At 37.1% G+C, this 16,134-nt stretch overlaps 1 protein-coding gene across 7 annotated transcripts in view; it reads left to right on the top strand.

The window, feature by feature from the left end:
- Positions 1 to 11,198, top strand: part of LOC134527881 (methionyl-tRNA formyltransferase, mitochondrial) — a 46,962-nt gene extending 35,764 nt beyond the window's left edge. For 6 of the 7 annotated variants that reach the window (XM_063360874.1, XM_063360875.1, XM_063360879.1 and 3 more), the window contains one exon: positions 9,706 to 11,198. In XM_063360874.1, the coding sequence (XP_063216944.1) occupies positions 9,706 to 10,055 (350 nt within the window). In that variant the 3' untranslated portion in view covers positions 10,056 to 11,198. Of the gene's footprint in view, positions 1 to 3,540; positions 8,328 to 9,705 lie in introns of those variants that run through there. The other variant, XR_010074304.1, reaches the window with a different exon arrangement.
- Positions 11,199 to 16,134: the final 4,936 nt, after the last annotated feature.

Raw genomic sequence — 16,134 nt, 5'->3', positions numbered from 1 at the left:
GTTCCGCTTATTCTTTTCAAGATTATAATTTAATTTTTTAAATATAAAAATAATATTTTTTCCAAATATTTAAAGATTTTTTTTTAATTTTAATTTTTTTAAATATGATTTTGGCTTTTCCATCTAAGTTTTCAATGGTGAAGTCATTTAACATGAGATAGAGTGAGACAGTTAGTATAATTCAAAATAAAACAAACAATTATTTTCATTATTTTATTTAACGAAGAGAGATTGTGAAAATGAAATATTATATCATTATGCCTAAAAACTGTTGAAACCAAATTCTATTATTTTTATTCAAATCTCTCATTCTTATATATTGGCGAGATATCTTGTGGATTTTCTACAGCAGCGACATTTGAATCAATGTGCATGTTAGCTAGAAGCATTACGAGCTCTTGTTTTGAATTAATGATTATATGCTTGTAGTCTTCAGCGAATCCAAGAAGCATGGACAAAGGAAAACAAACTTCGAATTTTCCTTTGGCATAAATAGGTAGCTTGTATTCATCCTCCATACAGTATGTACTTTGTGCCATCGCCCTCGATGCACTCTCCACATTGCCTTAGAAAGAACTGCTTCACGGGTCATCGAGAGTCGTGTCTACCTGCGAAAATTAATTTCTTCAACAGCTTTAGCGATTCTTTGGTGCATCTCAGATATGTTCAAAAGAAGTGGTCAGTGTTGTGACATTTTGGAATCTTGCTTATATGAGATGCCTTTTAAAATAAATTTCCAATTAGGCATAGTACATTTTTTTTACAGTATAGTTAGTCAAAGTTACCCGATTAAAATTTTTTGTCACACAAGTTGTACAATCAATTCACCCCTTTCCCCCCAAAAAATTATACCTTGTTTAGTTTAGTATGTACTTTGTAATGTATTTATAAATTATAAATTGTATAATTGACTTCTTATTCGGCATAAATTTGTAATAGTGGGTCTTAGAGAGTTTTGTTCCATTAAGAACGTTTAGTATACTTTGAGCGGTGTTGAACATCAGCTGTGTATGATACAGGGTCCAATTTTAAGCCATTATAACATCATTGATAATCTAATATTTTAAGGGAAGATTTCAAGAATATTATTGTGTTTATTTAATTACCGGAAGAGTTTAATGGTATGTTGATTATACCACTGTGAATCTGTGTTTGATCACTATGTGAAAACATTTTATCCAGTGATTGAAGATGTAATAATTATAAACATTTGATTCCTGAATTGTGAGCATCACCAAGAAGACATTTATTTCTACACCCAGTTTGAAGCTGAGTCGAGAATTTGCAAAACATCTGTACAATTGCTGCTCTGCAGGTCGTGACAACGTCTAGTGTAACCTTGTTACTACCAGCTACAACTGTGGGTTTCAGTACATAGTTGAGTGGGACAAGCTGCAGGAGTACCTTCTATTGCCCAGAACAGATTGCATTCAGTGGAAGGAGTATTTCGACAGGAGTACTGATATATAGACCGAATACTAGAATATGGTGTGTCAGTAGAACAGCTTTATAGTGAAATTGTTTTTGTGTAGCTTCTAGAAATATTAACATCCAAATTGTAGACATTTTCTTTAAAGTTTTGATTTGCTTGGTAACATAAATTACTTTAATTTTGCAATGTTTAATTTTGTCCCAATATTTCTTTTTCTAGTCTACTGTTATTTACACCTATGTACAACTATTTTTTTTTAACGTTGTTCCAGAGGAAACCCCAAAAGTTGAGAATATTCAATATTGACTAGCCATTTGAATACATTCTTGCTTGACTTAAGAAAATAACTTACATCCATTATTTTATGCAATAGTTAATATATTATCACTATAAAGAATCTATTGTTACTAGTTTAAATTTGGATGCTAGCATCATTAGAATTGTGAAACTTTAATGTAATTACCAAGCAAACTATTTGTTTAATGTTTTAAACATTTACACAGGTTAAGTACCACTTCATGTTACATTAGCTGCTGAGTTAGTGAAACCCACAATTATTCAAATTTTGATAACATCAGTTTTTGATGCTGCTTTATTTGTGATTTAAAGTATAACCGTAATTGTTGTGGTATTTACCAACTTTGTACAGATGTCCATATTATACATAACTTATGTGATTTCTTTGAATCAAGTGAGGATTTACTCACTAAATAAAAGTCTTAATCTGAAGTATTGTTGTAGGGAACATCATGCCGGTCATATTGAATTTCAACATGGGATTCGGATTTGAACCATGACATCTACCATTCCTAGCTGCAGGTTGCACATGTCATAGTGGCACACGGGAACTATCTATGACATTGGTGCAAATCTTTAAGTATTACAATTTAATAATTACTTTTTTTAGTAATTTTTTTAATATTTTAAATTGAAAGGTAGGTTTTTCTTAAGATACTTTTATGTCCAGCTCGTAATGTAATACTTATGACTTCTGTGAGTGATATGTCTTCTAAAATAAAAGAATAATTAATTTTGGCAAAGGGGGCCCGTGGAAATTTCTGTAAAAAAAACCTTTTATATATATTTTTTTAATAATTTAAACTGTTACAAAAACTTTTACTGCTGAAAATATTGACAGAATGCTATGGTACAGTAATCACATATGTCATACATTCATACTGCAGGGTTCCTACAATCTGGAATGTCAGGGAAAGTCAGGGAAAAATAAATGTGTCAGGGAAAGTCAGTGAGATAGCTATAAAGTTAGTGAAATGAAGTGGAAAGTAAAATTTCGAAAAATAACTCTGAAAGAAATATATATAATCAAAAAACATCATAGGCCTGGCTATTAGCTATGTACATACATCATCTCTAGTTGCAATAAATTCTGTTCCGCTCACTGTATCTTTTGAAGGTTACTGCAGTCTTCTGCATGCAGTAGTGAATGAAGATGTGAAAGTAGTAAAGAAGTTCACTAACTCGGCTTGTATGTCTTAAGTTTTGAGATATATTAAGTATTATGCTATATTTACCATTTGTAGTGTTTTGCCAACACACTTACTAGTTTGTTTCAAAATACAGTGGAACCCCTGAATTACACTTTTCAAGGGGAAAACTGAAAAAGGTGTAATTCGGAGGAAAGTGTAATTGAGGGGAAAGTAAAATTTTACGCAAAATATTCAATTTTTGCTTAACTGTTAACAGCGTTTCTTTCACGACCACTCGCCATTGCACGAATATCGCGAAAAGTAATCATAAACGTGAATAAATTATGTGTACAACGTGTCAATAAAGCACGAAAATTTACGTCAAGGTAAACAAAAACAAAGCCCAAAATCACTGGTACCAAACAAACAGAGTGGCGTGCAGTATCTGTTGCCAACTTTTGCCAAGGAGTGAGAAACTGTATTTGCTACGCGGACGTGTTCCTTTCACTACATGGAACGATCACCCTTGAAAAACACCATATTTCAAGGATTTATATATTTTACGGTGATATAGGATGTTAAATAACGCGAACCTAACTTAACCTTTCACTTTGGTAAACTTCGGAACTGTTCGGGTTGTGGTTGTGGCTCTCTTGCCTGTGAAAAGAAGGCTACATGTTTGTTGCATGTGGAGTAGTAAGCTTTTGTGTGTAACCATCCACCTACTTTGTTTTGTTCCAAGTTGATTATGTAAAGACTGTTACAGTTCATTATGTCTGACAAAAAAACTGTATTTAATCAGCTGTGGCTGAACCCAGCTCTGTTTCCAGATTTTTCAGCATGGGTGCGTCCTGTAGATGGGCATAATACTCAAGCATTTTGTAGTGTATTTAAAAAGACTTTGAATTTGAGCAATATGGGAAAGCAGGCATTAGTTTCTCATGGGAAAGGACCAACCCATTTGAAAATGGTGGGAGGTGCAACATGTCAGACTTCTTTGTCTTCTTTTTTCATAAAGATGCCAGGTAATATTGCAAGTTGTTCTGGATCAACAGCGATTTCAGGCGTTAACCTAGACAAGGGACAGAGTAGTGATTCTTCTTGCTCAAATAGTGTCTTCACGTCACAATGCACTCAGCTTCAGATAAACACGGTCACTAGTCTACAGAATGTAGTGCCTCAAAGAAATCTCAACAGTTACGTTTTAAAAGAAGATGCAATGAAAGCAGAGATTATTTGGAGTCTGCAGGTTGTGTGCAAGAAAATGTCTTTTAATTCTTGCAGTAACATAAGTACTGTATTTAAAATGATGTTTCCCGATAGTGCAGTTGCCAATGCATTTACTTTAGGAGGAGATAAAGTTTCCTATGTTCTTGTTCACGGGCTAGCACCGTACTTCCAGCAGAATATGCTAGATCGCCTGAAGTTGTGCGACAATATTGTATTATGTTTTGATCAAGCATTGAACAAAGTAATTCAGCGAGGACAAATGGACATAGTAATTAGGTTTTGGGATGAAGAAAAGCAAATGGTTATTACCAGATACTTGAACAGTGTGTTTCTTGATAGAAGCACAGCTGAACATTTGCTTAGGAATTTTTTGGATGGAATTGCTCCTTTGTCACCTTCCAAAATAATACAGGTGTCTATGGATGGCCCCAACGTCAATTTAAAATTTTTTAAATGTCTCCAAGAACACATCAGATCCACCACAAGCAATGAAACTTTCACATTACTGAATCTGGGAACGTGTAGTTTGCATGTGGTTCATGGTGCTTTGAAAACTGGCATTGAATCTGTTGGATGGGACATTAGTACCTTGTTGCTACACTTATATTTTCTTTTCCATGATTCTCCAGCTCGACGAGCATTATTTACAGAGCTGACGGGATGAACAATATTTCCTTTGAAGTTCTGTAATGTACGTTGGCTAGACAATGCCAAGTGCCTTAAAAGAGTGTTAGAGATATGGGATCATGTTGCAAAATTTGTTAATGTAGCCAAGCTTCCGAAGACAAAAGTTGCAAAAACCTTGATTGAAGCCGTTCGTGATCCATTTGTAAAGTGTAAATTGGCATTCTGCAAGACAATTGCAGATGAGTGTGAGCCCTTTTTAAGAAGTTTCAAACTTCAAAACCCATGAGTCCATTTATTTTTGAAGCAGTGCAGAAACTTCTGAGAGAAATTATGAACCGCTGTGTAAAGCCTGACGTGATGAAGTTTACTAGCACAAATCTGCTCTCTGTTGATGTAAAAAAATCAGACAATTTGATCCTAAGCAATAAAGTTGATGTTGGATTTGCAGCAAAATGCTTTCTTGCAGAAGTATCAACCTCTGTAAAGGAAAGAGAAAAGCTTGAGTTTATGCATGAATGTCGGGGTATGTTGACAGCCATGACTGCCAAACTTCAAGAAAGATGTCCTTTTAAGTACAAAGCAGTTAGAGGATTGTCTTCTCTAGATCCCTCGATTATTCAACACTCACCTTCGCTTGGTCAGAAAAGGTTTTCTTTTCTTTTAGATGAGCTACTTGCTTCAAGCAAAATATATGATGAAGTTGCAGAAAAGGCTAAAAAAATAATACTGTAACTTGTGTGATATGAAGAAAACTGTACTTAGTGAAATGTTTCAAGAATACTGCAAAAATAATGAGGAGGCAAGACTCGATAGTACCTATGGAAACTTCATGAGAGGAAGTGAAGTGTACAAAAACCTGTGGGAAGTTATTAAGATATGTCTTGTGCTCTCCCATGGTAATGCAACTGTGGAAGGGGGTTTTTCAATTAATAAGTCACTATTAATTGAAAACATGCTAGAAAAGACAGTGATAGCACAATGCCATATTCAAGATGAAGTGCAACAGGCAGGAGGGATTGAGAATGTGAAAATAGATAAAAGGATGTTAGATTATGTGAAAAGTGCTCGAAAACGATATCAAGATTATTTGGAACTTAGAAAACAGAAAACAAGTGAGGAAACAACAAGAAAGGGAGAAAAGAGATAATTAGAAAAACAAGTGAAAGAGTTAGTAGAAGAAAGAAAAAAAGGAAGCAATGGAAAGGGAATTAAAAGAACTTGAAAAAAAAAAGAGCTTTGCTGCATCTAGTATTTCAAATTTTTTGAATTTATTTGTTACATGTTAACATTTTGTTTTGTAATTGAATTACATATTTATTGAATCACAGTGTCTTGAATTTTTTAATATTCATGTCAAAAATGGAAGTTTTAGTAAAGTTTGTGTCTGCTTTCTGATATTTATATTTAAGGTGTGGTACGGTTAGCTGAAGGAAAGGAGGAGGCCAATATAATTAGGGCACAGTTAAAACATCAATATTTTTTGTAAAACTGAATTTTTTTTTCTTCGTAATTGGTCAGGGAAGTTTCAATGAATGGTCAGGGAAAAGTCAGGGAAATAAATTTGACTCAGGCTGTAGGAACCCTGTACTGAGTACAATGCATTTACATTTAAATATTTTATTAATACAGTACACTCCCTATTTAACGCGGTTGTCGGGGGACATAACTTTTACCCGCGTTGTTGCATAACCGCGATGTTTCGATGTGACCAAGGTCAAAACACCGCCTGTGTTCTAATAGGTCGGCAAGCACGCACAGAATAGACGGCCCGCCATTGTGCGAACTTTGCATCCGCAGTTTTCACTAAACGCGGGTGAAAAAAAAATAATAAATTTTAAAGATAAATATTAAATGTTGAATTTTATTTTTTATTTTTCCGCACGCCGCGCACAGTTTGTCGCACGGCCTACGAGCGCGCCACACGCCGCCATACACACGTGCGGCACACAAGCTGCTGCCAGTCTCGTGGTGTCAGCCACAGTATCTGCTTCGTCTGAGTGTCCGTAACAAAGTAAGTGCAGTGTGTGCGGTTACACACGATTCTGTGGTCAAAGTCTTCTAAATAGAAAGGCCATAGTAATACTTCAAACCGAATATGAATCGCAAAGTACCGAGTTTGATTGACAAAATAAAAATTCTAGATTTACGTACTTACAGATAGCGTGTCTTTTGCAGAAGTATGCAGCAGATACGTGAAAAACGATTCTAGCATTCGTACAATATAAAATAAAGAATCGTCTATCGTGTAAAGTGGTTAGTTAAACTTTGTTATCCATGCTTACAGTAAATTATAAATGGTCACATGTGGGATACAAAAATTGCGCCAAAATAATTTTAGCGCAATAAGTGGCGCCGTATTAAAAAGTCTGTTAAACGTTGTCTTTACTTATTCCATCAAACGCTGTGTCGAGTTGCTGAGTGTGTGTGGCTCGGATCGGCAAGTGTTATATTCCCCAGCCTCTGGTTAAAGGTCGGGAGGCCGCTACACATAAACATTTCCGGGGCTTGTTTACTACCTCACGGCAAAAGTGGTACAGTATGGTTCACGTAAGTATTGGACCACTGGGAATTCCTCGGCAAAGATTAAAAATACGCTAGCTGATTTACTTTACTATTTAATGTTAAAACATTATACAAAAGTAAAAAGATGAACGTGTATAATACAACGAATAATATTACGTCTGTAGGTTCAAGTTGTAACAAAACATTTATATGTCTCCGCTTGTCAACACACGTGACCACGAGAAGTGTGCAGACGGAAATGAGTGAACTACTCAAGGTCACCAGACTTCCCCCCTTTCGTCTTAATCGCCCCTCTCATCACTGGCGCTTATATTCCACTCCTCCCGTCTACCCGGGTGTCTTGGTCGCATATTCTCGGCTCGCCTCTCCCCTCCCAGCGCTGGCCGTCAACCAAACCTATCCAAAATCAATCCCCAGCCGAGTCACGCTGGATGATGTCGCTAGACGGTGGGCTTTATCGGGTCCCCTGTCCGATGCTTTATTTGTGGGTTAAAAAAAATGTTAAGAACTAGTGTTTCAGAAAATAACACTGGACTGGATTGGACCATAATTTGAAAACACTACAAGATAGAGGAATAATGTACGGAGATATCTTGTTTAGAATTTCACTGCGGACATTTTCTACGCCTAGGCTTTTTTCTGCCCGATGCTTAGTTTGTGAGTTACAACGCAAAATTATCCTAATCGGCTGTCAACCATTTATTCCATTATTATTACAGTAGAAACTCGTTAATCCGTGACGCGCTAATTCGAGAACCGGATAATCCGGGACGATTTAAAAGTGCATAAAAAAAAGAGAAGTAAAAATTGTCAGCGCTTAAAATTAACGTCACGCGGGCCGGCGGCCGGCAAACACTGCAAGCCTTCGCGTGGGCCGCCAAACTCTGCAACGCTGTTTGTACCGACCCTTTGTGTCGTCCCCCTTTCACCTGTCACATTTGTCACTCTTTAAACTTGAGGGGGATGTCTTGACTTCTGCTTCCCGTCTCCCTTTGTTTGTTTCCACCCGCCAACGCACGGCAGGCGCCTGGCGAGTGACGTGTCTGGCTGGCATTCGGCTGGACGATGGTGGAGAGGGGGGGTGCAAGGTCAGCACGATCTTATCTTTCTCTCTTCCGCTGTTGTAAATGACCGTGAACTAATGGCTAGGCAGTGCCGTATTTTTTTAAGCCGAGACTAATTCGAAGACGGTCCTTACCGTGAACGGATTATCCGGGTTTATTACTTTTTTTTTTACATGATTTTAATTATCCGGGCATCGGCGGGGTCCCAATTAACACGAATAATGGAGAGTTTACTATTTTTTATCCATCTGCTGCCAAGGCGCAGTAAGCCTCGGTAGATGTTACGTCACATGACCTTGGCCTACCCAGCTGCACGCCGGTGTCTGAGAAGCTTGACAAGACCTTCCGGGCTTTTAATCGCTAGACCGTGAAATTCGGTAATCCGTGATTATCTCGTTCCCGACCATCACGAATTAACGAGGTTCTACTGTGTTATTATTATTATTATTATTCATTTCTGATTGGGGGACATGGTTTGACCCGCGATATACCCGATTCCGCGATCTATCGGGGCGCGGTATACCGGGAGTTTACTGTATTATATAATTTTATTGGCACACTTTTGTATATTTATGATTCTTTCATATAATTGTAAAACTGTTTGAGGCAAAAGATCTGTGCATTGGCTGAAATGAAGAAAAAAATTATTAGAAAAATTTGTAGATAATTATTGTGGTTATTTTTGTGTATGTTTTGTGGTTTTTTTGTGGATTTTTGTGGTCTTTGTAAGTTTCATAACACTGGTTGGAAATAGAACTCAGCCTTACATGTATGATGAAAAGTGACACTGACATGTGTGAACCAACACCAGAAAGAAAGATGGCATCATCAATCAGACAAAAACAAGATGGCTGGCCCCAGCAGACCATTGTAACTAAAATTGCAATGCAATGGCATGGGGTGCTCGGTGATGCCATCGTAAAGAAAAGTGCAGTGTACATGAGTGGGGTGTTAGATTACTTCATCATAATGAAAAGTTCAATGCACAGGAATGGGGCATTCAATAATTTCATCGTAATGAAAGGAGCATTATACAGAAGTGATTCCAAAAATGGCAGAAATTTCTAGAAAACAAAATGGTGGAATCCAATTCATCTGATGGATGATGCCTTCTTTGTTTCTGGTGTTGGTTCCTAAAGTATGTCAGTGTTGCTCTTCCTCATATATGTAAGATTGAGTTTCTATTTCCTACTAGTGTAATCTATGATGAACGCCAGGGTTAATAGTTAGTCAAAGTCATCCAAGATGGCTGCTGTGGCTCTCCAGCCCCCAGCCCAGTCCTCAAACATACAGAACCTACTTACTCAGATAGAAAACATGGTGTACTAGCAATATTGAAGATGCAGTAGGCAATGATTGACGGGGTGAGTTGCGACGCAGTGGTGTTGTTTGTGGTTCGCAGCTCCCAAGGTCCAGCCAGCAGTGGCGAGAGTGAGGTGGCGTGACATGACCTGCCAGCAGGTGTACAATCTCCACCGAGCTGTCGCCAGCATTCACCCTCTGACGACCTCGTGGCACGGCCTGCCTGTGAGGCTGCACCATGCCTCACCCTCGACCGACTGTGCGGCAGGCGAGAGACCCGGCTGTGTGCAGTATGTGCCCTCGAGCAATGTGCTGCGCGTGGCGTGCGCAGACCAACTCTTCATCCACTTTCAGGCTGTGGGCTTGCCCAACAAGAAACCTTTAACTGCTGCTGAATTTCACAATGGATATCTGTCTAAGAAGAAACATTCTGATAGAATATTTGACTAGTTCACAGTGTAGTGAATATCATTCAATTATCCGAAACTTAATTTCAATGAAAGAAATATCATGAACAGTCATGATGAAAACTTTTTACAACCATTTTTTTTTAAATTCATTTTGGCAAGAAAATGAATTTTTTAGGGAGTTTTGTTTCCAGTTCAGATAAGACAACTTATTTGTTTTCTTTTGTTTATGATACCAAATAAAATTAAATAAATAAATATTCAAATGATGTATAAAAAATTGAAGGGATACAATGTTTGAGATGTGCTCAAATAATTGGGGAGGGAGGTAGGTTATAAACCCGGAAAATAGTGATTAAAATCAAAAATTTTGCATATTTGAGTTGGCTACATATTTAAACTCTGTAAAGTTTAATTTATTTTTTGGTATGGCAAACTTAAATTCTGCTATATTCTTGACTTAACACCGCTATGATTTAGAATTTTTTTGGAATGTTGCTCTACCACTTTGATTGCTGTTTTGTCTATGTGAATCTCTTGGACAGTGCCAAAGTACCTAAAGCAAGCAAGAACTTGAAAGAGAAATAAATTCTTTCACTGTTTTCAGGCAAACTACAAATGTTTTGCGAGCTGGCAGTTGGTACGTGGTTGCTAGTGGCAGAGGAAGCAGATCTAAGCATGAAAAGCATACGTAACCATAAAGTGGAAATTCTATGAGGGTTGTAAATAAAGTAATGGCAACATACCTGGAAAAACAGACTTTAATGCATATACAAGCAAACAAACATTGCATTCCTTTAATATAATCACCAGCACAGTCTTTCCTTTTGCTAGATGTCAGGAAGCCGTAGGATACAGTTGGCAAGGTGTTATTTGTTGATGTCAGTGACGGAGTGTCCTACTCCTCAGATTACAGACGGCAAGTCAGGAAATCGGATGCTCAAAGGGTTCTTTCAACTTAAGAAAGAGGTTATTGAAAGATATTTTCTAGTGAAAGAAATAATTATTGTTTTATCTTTGTTCAGAGGTACTTGATTACGTTTACACCAGTTATTAATTTCTTTAATGTCATTCCTAAATAATATACAATCATTGGGAGATTATATTGTTGCGATGCACCTACCCAGTCACATGCATCAAATGTCAAATTAAGTCCATCAAAAACTATATCGAGGTTCCTTTAACTTCCTTGGGAGGGGGGGGGGGGGGGGGGAGAATCGTAACTCTTAACATAGCTACTCGCTTTGCCTCAATTTATAATTTGCGAAAGGCATTAGTCCAAATTCCTCTTAACTTAATAAAATACTTTAATGTACCTAGGATCGAAGTGAATAAGTTCGTCATCCCGTACAGGATGTCTGGTGAGATATGAACGAAAGGAGATTTGAAAAATAACTTAATACTAAATTAAAATGATTTTATTTGTTTAACTTAAAGAAGCAAAATCAGTCTTAAAGAACATTTTAAATATCGTGATTAAAATTTACAACAACAATCTCTTCAGTACTTAACTACTGAACGACCATACAAGAGAGAGAGAACTTCACTAAGCTCTTCCCTAATCCTTCCGAATACATCTTAATTTATAATTAAAATTAAAACAAAGATAAAGCAATACTCACATTTTCCAATAAGCATTTCTTGATCGATTACTTTAAAAACTAACGTAGGGGCCTCTCCTGCCTTTAAAAACCTGGACCAACATTACATTTTAAAAACTATGACGCTAATGACTTGTGACCCCTGACAAGAGACATAGCCTCCGCCAGAGTGAGCTTGAATTCCTACATTCCGAACTAACTAACTAACTAAATGGACTCGTTACCACAGGTGAGACGCATAGCCTCCGCCTGAGTGAGCTTAAAGATGATTACATTATAAACTAACTTAAACACAACTTCACACCACGTTTCACTCAGCAAGGTCCGTTTCATCTAAGGCGAGAAATTTACATTTCAGCTTTTCATTGTTTGTAACCGTTGTTTAAAATTAAGCACCTTGCGATAATCGACCTTTCTTCCTCGTGTTATACGTACAGTATTTAAATGAAAGTACCTTACGTGACAAAACTTCCAAAAAACATCCCCCCTCCCATGTTTTAATAGTTTTATGGAGTTTTGTATGAAATTAGGTCGCAATCACTACTGTTACTCAATGCCCAATTGTACAAAGCAAATCTAAAACATAATCAAAGTAGAGTTGAACTTATTATTCCATAGACCAATCACCACGATTTAAGAATTTAGACTGACCAATCATGAACCAACCACTGCAATTCAAATTTGTTTATGTTAACTTACCAATTGGGCTGCTTGGTAACGTTCTCTCTCGTCGCTGGATGTGAAACTTCAGAAAATGAGTTTCGAATGACATGAGTGTTCATAATATTCTTGCCTTTATTTGGGGGGGGGGGGGGGGGTTGAACCCCCAAAATACCCCCCCTGGGTACGCCTATGCACCTGAGCATTGCAATATCTTGACAATTACTTGTCACAATATGATTGATAAATATAAGTTCTTTAGTTACACCAAAATGGCTTCCTACTTTACTCTCATTGGTTGTTTCCCATGCGTCTTTAACAGAAATAAAATATATTCATTTCCCTCCTATGCGCACGACCTGTCTCCCATGCACACGACCATCCTATGCGCTATTGGAATAATTAGGTTAAAAAATATGGTTGTCAAATCTTATGCGGACGATCTTTTGTTACTGTTATTTTTTTCAATTGGACACCCAGCTGTAGGCGCATCATACCTAAACCTCTCCCACGGTCATATAGATAGGTTTGGCATCTTCTATCCTTTGCCTTGGCTTGTGTCGTCCGCTTAGTGGAGTTCACAGCGGCCTGCGAACTAACGGTGCTAGTAGGCGGGCCCACGATTAACATTGTATTAAATGAGAGTTTCGTAAAATATTATGATTTTCCTAATCCCGCCTCAATTTTTGAAATTTTTTGACATTACTATTTTTCATTCTTTTGGGTGCTTGGTAAATGCTGAATATATACCAATGTCTTAACATTTTTCCACACTTGTTAATTAAGTTTAAATGGTGAGAGAGAATGCCTTGCTCTTGAATTTTGCCTGGCTGTAATTAAATTATGGCTTAAAACCACCAAGTTTTTTTCTTGTATATCTACCTAACACTCTGGTTAAAAAAAATAAAAGGAGCTTTGTCTGTAAAGTCGGTTTACGGACGATAATTTTACGTGATAACGTCATAAGAAAACATTGATGAAAAATTGCATACTTTTTAATTTTCAAATATTATTTACAGTTTTTGCAAATTTAATTTGAATAATTTGTTTAAATATAATCACGAACAATTAGTTAAAAAGCCCGCCTTAACCTGTTTGATATTATAGAAGATTTTCTCGCACATTGGTTGGCTGGTTCTTGCACACTTGGCTCAGGCGGAACGTGACTATGAGTCATGCTTTTTTGTGCGTGCAGCCGGCGTTCATAGATTTATAAGACGTTATCACTTCAAAAAGATTGTAAAGTACAGTGTGAAATTATTTTTGTATTATTATTTTTCTAATCAAGTGGCTTGGTGTAGTTGTTAAATGCATAACCTGACAATCTGCCAGCTCAGATTTGATGCCAACTAGAACCAATTTTTTTTACATATTAATTTAAATTTTATTTCTTGCAATATTAAACAATTACAGAAATTAAAAATTAAAAGTTTAATTACATAATTGGTTGAGGTCTTGAGCAAAATAAACATTTACAACAATTATTGCAAGTAAATTATCTACTCTGCTTTTTATTTATTATCAGAAGAAACTTTTTTTTCTGGGCCGACACATACATAGCCAGATGCTGTTCACAACTGTAGAGACTGTTATAAACTGTAGGAAAAATGTATACTAATGGCCAATTATAGGTGATTTAGATTTATACTCACATATATATAATATAATAATGTGCCTAGAATATTTAAATATTTTTTATGTATATGCATATTTGTAACAGATGTATGCTAAGCATATTATTATGCCAGGCATACTATGTATATATATAGGTATATATATACACACACACATAATATATACTGAGCTGGATTTTCAAGACAATGCTTAGTTTTCTCTGTGTGCTCCTGATTATTTTTGGCAATAATTTGTTGGTTTCCTCCATGTGCTCCTGATTATTACTGTAATTATTTTGATGGTTTTCTCTGTGTGCTCTAAATTATTCGTGACAATACTTTGTTGGACTTCTCTGTGTGCTTCTGGTTATTCCTGAGAAAATATTCCCTGCATGTATATTTTCATATTTTGAACTAAGACATGCAATTTTATTCATTGTTTCGTTTAGTTGGCGAATTCTTGTTACATATTAGGTGGACTTCAGACAAAAACTATTCATTACTCAGACAATTACTATGCCTTTAAAAAGCCGAGAAACACTATAATGCAAGACGAACTTCCTTCTCTTTGGTTCTAGTGAAGCCGTCCTCTTGTGATCGTGAGTGAGCATCTTGCATGCCACATGGAAAATAAATAATATTTATCTCAATTAAAAATGGGACAACACATGTTGGCAGGAATAGAAACTTCTTGTCACAAGTTTCTTGTATGGGATAAATTAACATGCTGACGAAATAATAAAAATTATAATAAAGTAATTGTTTCAATTTGAAACCCTCAGTCATGCCACACATTTGCAGGGTTAAATCCAGCACAGAATCAATTATTTATTAAAACTGTCAGACTTTCAAATTTAAATTGGGCTGGCTGCAAGCCTGGTGGGAAATGACAAATGTTGCCCCCAAAACTATTACATATTCCACATAAAGTCCAAGCACCCAAGCCCCATATGGTAGTCTCTTTACCACTCTGTCCAACTCTTCTTCCAGACCATCCTTCTGTTTCCTGTAACCAACCTGCTTGTATTAATGCATGCAATTTTGCATTCCGCATGTAAGTGCTCGGGGTTTTAGTTTAGAATAGTCAGTGAGGGGAGTTAGTCATTGTGCCAATCGCTGCCATGGCTGGCCAATCCCCCTCCTAGCACATGATGCATGCTACCTCTCCTGCATGGCTTAAACCCTGCAAAATTAGAGTGTATAGGCTTCAGCCTAAGACGCATTTAGAGTCTCTCCCTAAACTATACCCATCCCAAATACTTATTTTTTAGTTAGGTTAGGAAAAAAACTCTCAGTCGTGATGAAGGACTGTTAATTTCTCTAACAGACTCTTGTCAACCTGAAGCTCTATCCACTCCTGAGTGTAGCCCAATACACCAGCTCGCGACAATATACTTTCACATACTCCGTAGCCGATGAATGCGTAAAATTTGAGGTTAGGGTCTCGCGATGAAGGACTGAATAATTTCTCTAACAGACCTCGGTCAACCTGAAGCTCTATCTACTCGCGTGTGTAGCCAGATGCATCAACTCGCGACAAACCTAATATTTATATAACTCTTAGCTTGCGAATTATTTATGTTACCCAATAAAAACATTTTTTAATTTTTAATGTTTATTAATATAAAATAATTGATAGGCATATACAAATACCTTTCCCATTCTAATTTAGTATAGGCTGGCTGGCGGCCTGGCGGGAAATGACACCTAGTCGCTACCGAAGAGAACAGCGCCCCCCAAACCCATTGCGGACATACAGTCCAAGTGCCCAACCCCCACATGGTAGACTCGACTCTTTTCTACTCTGTACAACTCTTCTTCCTGAACCATCCCACTGTTTCCTGTAACCAACCTGCTTGGAGTTAATGCACGAAATTTTGCATCCCGTATGTAAGTGCCCAGGGTTTCCGCTATGTCTCTGCAGGTTGTACCTGGAATGAACTTATCTAGTTTTTAGGTTAAAGTTAAGAAGTGAGGGTAGTAATGGCGCCAATCGCAGCCATGGCTGACCAATCCCCTCCTAGCACATGATGCATGCTATCTCTCCTTCATGGCTTAAACCCAGCATGAGTGAAGTGTATAGGCTTCGGCCTGAGACGCATTTAGTCTCCTCCCTAAACCGGATCCCTCCCAAATACCCTTAGGTTTTAGTTAGGTTAGGAAAAAAACTCTCAGTTTGCATCTGGCATTAGTCGCACAAGCTAACATGGATCTTGGTTCATTGCCTGCAGCTGTATCGGAAGTATGC

This window comes from Bacillus rossius, chromosome 1 (genome assembly GCF_032445375.1).
Source record: "Bacillus rossius redtenbacheri isolate Brsri chromosome 1, Brsri_v3, whole genome shotgun sequence".
Lineage (NCBI taxonomy): Eukaryota > Metazoa > Arthropoda > Insecta > Phasmatodea > Bacillidae > Bacillus > Bacillus rossius.
This window is presented reverse-complemented; position numbering and strand designations above follow the sequence as displayed.